This window comes from Gavialis gangeticus, unplaced genomic scaffold, assembly GCF_001723915.1.
Source record: "Gavialis gangeticus isolate Ggan-Ray unplaced genomic scaffold, GavGan_comp1, whole genome shotgun sequence".
NCBI classification, from domain to species: Eukaryota; Metazoa; Chordata; order Crocodylia; family Gavialidae; genus Gavialis; species Gavialis gangeticus.
The window spans coordinates 255549845-255553957 of record NW_017729032.1 but is presented as its reverse complement, the minus strand read 5'-3'; the positions used below and the strand labels follow the sequence as shown (position 1 = coordinate 255553957).

Sequence of the window (4113 nt, the reverse complement as noted above, 5' to 3'; positions counted from 1 at the left end):
CCCCCCCCAACAAAAAAAATCCCTGCCCTGGGAAGGAAAGAACTTTGGGGTCAAATGACCCTAGCTAGGTGCTTGTCCTGTCTCCTCTTGAAGACCCCCAGGGTAGGGGAGAGCACCACTTCCCTTGGAAGCCCATTCCAGATTCTGGCAAACCTTAGTGTGAAGAAGTTTTTTCTAATGTTCAACCTAAATCTACACTCCATCAATTTGTGCCCATTGTTCTCAAGGTTGGTTTAGACAGTAATGATCCCACCTTGAACAGAGAGTTGGTTTAGATAACTTCCTGAGGGTCCACCCCAGGTGTAATTACTATTGGAGTTTAGACACGTTTCCAGGAGTGGGAGTGTGGGAGGATGTTAATTAGAGTGGCTCTGGGAGCTGCTCTACTTAAAGTGTCTGGAGCATCTCGTGCATCAGTGTCCCCATGCTTACAAATGATGATGGGTGCTTTAACTAAATCTCATTTGATGAGCTTTAGTTAAAGCATCCCTGCCACCATTTTTAAGCATGGGGATGCTGATACATGAGACACTGGAATCTGCTGGAGTGCAGTGTGGCAGGGCACCTTTGATGCCTGCCACTTTAAGGGCTATAATAAACAACAAAGCAGCCTGCAGGTGGCTGCACTCCCAATCAGGAGTCATATGGCCAACAGGGGGCTGCCTGATTGGGAAGTGAGACCAGCTGGTAGATATAAGAGCAGGCTTTGAGCATTAGGGCCAGCAGTTTGCTGCAAGCAGCTGGAGGGGGAATATTGCCTGGCTGGAGCTGCTGCTCACATAATATCTTGGAGGTACAGAACAGGAGCTATGGGGATGGTAGAGACTCCTAGTCCTGTTGCGTGACCTAAAATTACATCCTGTTAGGGTAGAATGATGTGGTGGGGTGCCTGTGGCAAGGTGGTCCTCAGGAAATGCCACACTAGTTGCCTCCATGGTGAAAGGCAAGTATGGGGCACCTTATAGTCACAGCCCCCACAACCTGGTGGGTAACCCTAGAGTATGGACAGGCATGGGTCCAGGCATTATCATCAGGCCTGGGACATGAGGGGCATAGGCCCTGAGGCCCCAGTGAGGGGGCGGAGGAGTGACCCCAGTCCTTCAGGCCCTGAGCATAGGATGGCCTCAGTAGTTTGAGTGAGCCTCAGTGAGGGAGTGTGGGTTTAGGTCCCAGTGAAGGGGCATGAGTGGAGGTCCCAGGGAGGGGGTGTAATGACCAAGGGAAGTCTACGAATGCCTGAGGGTAAGTGGTGCAGCTCAGCAATGTAGCCGGGAGAAGTTGGATGATTTTGGATGCCATCTGCAAGGTATGGGACATGATATAGGGAAGGTCAGAGCTGTATATAATGCCTTAGGTATTGGGCTATAAAATGGGCAACCTCCCGCATTATTACATCTTTCTTTTATGCATCAAGTTGTGATAGGTGAGATGGGGCATGTCACCATTGTGGGCAGCCTTGTGACTTTCCCCTGTCACATGCAGTAATTACCATGCTCCAGCAGACTTGATTAATCAAGCCTGCTCCAATGTTCTGTAATTACAGAGAGACAGAATAGCTTCACTGCTCATGTATAGCTGCCCTATAATTCTGTGTGTCCCTTTAATTCTTAGCTGCTTTAACAGTTGATCCAGTGGCTAGAACACTGGACTTAGGATCCAAAGACTATGATTCTGTTTTCAACGCTGCTTATAGTATGGCCTTGTGTCAGTCACTTCCTCAGTAACCTCTGTGGAAAAATGGGAGTAAATACCATTACTTTGGTTGAGTACAGCTTAGGGAGCTTTGGTTTTATTAGAAAGTTGCAAAACATTTTCTTTATTTTTTTTTTATTTCTTTATTTTTTGCAACTATCTAGTTAGTCTAATAAGAGATGCCACATCTACCATGAGTTCTGATTGCTTTTGCCTATAGACCAACATGGCTACAACCTGTATTCCTGATTACTTTTTGGAAGCACTTTTGTATTTCATATGAAAAATTATAAGTGTAAGAGCTAAATATTAAAAACAAACAAACAAAATAACAATGTAAAAGAGCCCAGTGTGTTGAGCATTTCTTAATCCACCTTTTTTTTTATTAGCCTGTGGAAGGAGTCAGTTTAAAAAAAATAGAATTGTGGGAGGTGAGGATGCAAGGTCTGGAAAGTGGCCATGGCAAGCAAGCTTACAGATGGGAACTTATGGCCATATTTGTGGTGCATCTGTTATTTCAAATAGATGGCTGATATCTGCTGCTCACTGTTTCCTGGATTCCGATTCCATAAGGTCAGTAGAAACCACTTTTAATTCAGGGGTGTGAACTATACATATATGTTAGAAAAAGTAGAAAGGTTATTGTTGGCACTGGATTTAGGACTCAGATGCCTTGTTCTGCAGGGACCCAAAACCCTCAGACTGACCACGACCTTTCCATTCAATAATAGGCAAATTTATTGATGCACAGTGATAAGAGAAAGGAATAATACAAGCAATTCTATAGGTACCAATCCTAGGGCTGTCGTCAGAGTCAAGATACATCTGGCCAGGACGTGAGATTAACTCTGAGATTTTCTCTTGAATGTCAGATATCAGGAGTCTGGAGGTTGGAGGCTGAGGCTCACCACCCCACATACAGAGGGGTGAATGATACAGGCTGGTGGTATGCTCTCTGTCTATGGTGCCTTGGGTTCCCCTCTTTGGGACGGGGACCCTTTGTTACTCTAAAGTCTCTGTTCTCCTTTTGTATACATTTTACCTCCTGATGACTCTTAATCCATGGTTATCACTTTTTGGTCTTTCTGTGGTTGTCATACTGTCTGCTTTCTGTCCTATCAGCATATTCCTTTGTTTCACAAGCCCATCACATGCACGCATCCTAATTTGGGCTTTCCGGGTCTTTTCCTAATTTGGTCTGCTCCCCACAAACTGGAGCTCTCAGGCCCCCAACTCTTGGGCCTTGTAAGCTGGTGCCACTTATCTCAGGTTATGGAACAGCATGGTATACGCCCACAATTTCCGAGGCTATGTGTATGTACGTTAGTCTTGTTGTGTTAGACAGCCAGTTTTCCTTAAAGGCTGTGAGGACTGTGACACCAAGGCTTTAGAAATCAGTTAATATTTGCTGCCACCCTGGGCCATTATTCTAATACATATATATTTACCTTAAAATTAATTCCCCAAAATAAACCTCTAAACACCATTTTCTAGGCATTGGTTATCTATAGTAAATGCAATGCCAATGGTGATGCAGTCTTTTAATGCACTGCGCTGACCGTAATTGGTAAGTTGAATAGATTTTAGATACTTCAGACTTTTGAAAACTGTATGAAGTGCTCATACTAATTCTTTCACCATTGTGACCAGCAAATCCTGTGTTTGAGCCAACATGAATCTGCTTATGAATGCAACTTCTTAATATAACTATATACAAATAAACTGTCAGGAGATTAGAATAGCACTCAGTGGGAGAGCTGGACATATTTACTCAAATATCACATGTACCTTTCCCCTCAGAATCAGAGTTGGAGTGTATATCTTAAACAGGGAAGCTGATTTCCTCTGCTGGAATGGAGGGGAAGGATGGAGATACTGTAAGATAGCTGCCATGCTTCTTATCCTGGCAGCCATCCTGAGTAATTGATGGAGATGAACATGTTAATACATTCAGATACAACTTTGATAACACCATAGATGTTCTGACTTGCTTAAGGACTTAATGAACTGTAGTGACACCATCCACTTATTCTCCATTATGCTGTCACCCTACCTACTTATCAGCATGGTAGTGCATACACTGACTGAAAGGTTGATAGAAGGGTGATAGAAAGATTGTTGCCCTTTGGTTTAAATAGGCAGGATGGGTGATAGGCAGCTTGATTTAGTGGCCAAATCTCCGAATCCGAATTGAATCAGGGGACCAATTTAAAGGTCCAAATCGATTCAATGCTGTCCGAATCTTCGGAAAGGATTTGGAGAGCTTTGATTCAGACAGTGCCTCTGAGCTGGTAAGTAGTAGGGGAAGGGGAGGTGGGGAGCTAGGAGGGGACTATGGGGGGACCCCTGCCAGCCCCCCTAACACCCGCCTGCTTCCCCAGCCCCCTCATGGCTGCCCCAGCTCCCAGTACTTAAAAAAAA

The 4113-nt window shown here is 44.6% G+C and overlaps 1 protein-coding gene across 1 annotated transcript in view; it reads left to right on the top strand.

The window, feature by feature from the left end:
* Nucleotides 1–4113, top strand: part of LOC109303541 (suppressor of tumorigenicity 14 protein-like) — a 50384-nt gene that overhangs the window by 32340 nt on the left and 13931 nt on the right. The window contains exon 15 of the mRNA XM_019525760.1: nt 2082–2265. Coding sequence (XP_019381305.1) covers nt 2082–2265 — 184 coding nt within the window. The remainder of the gene's footprint in view (nt 1–2081; nt 2266–4113) is intronic.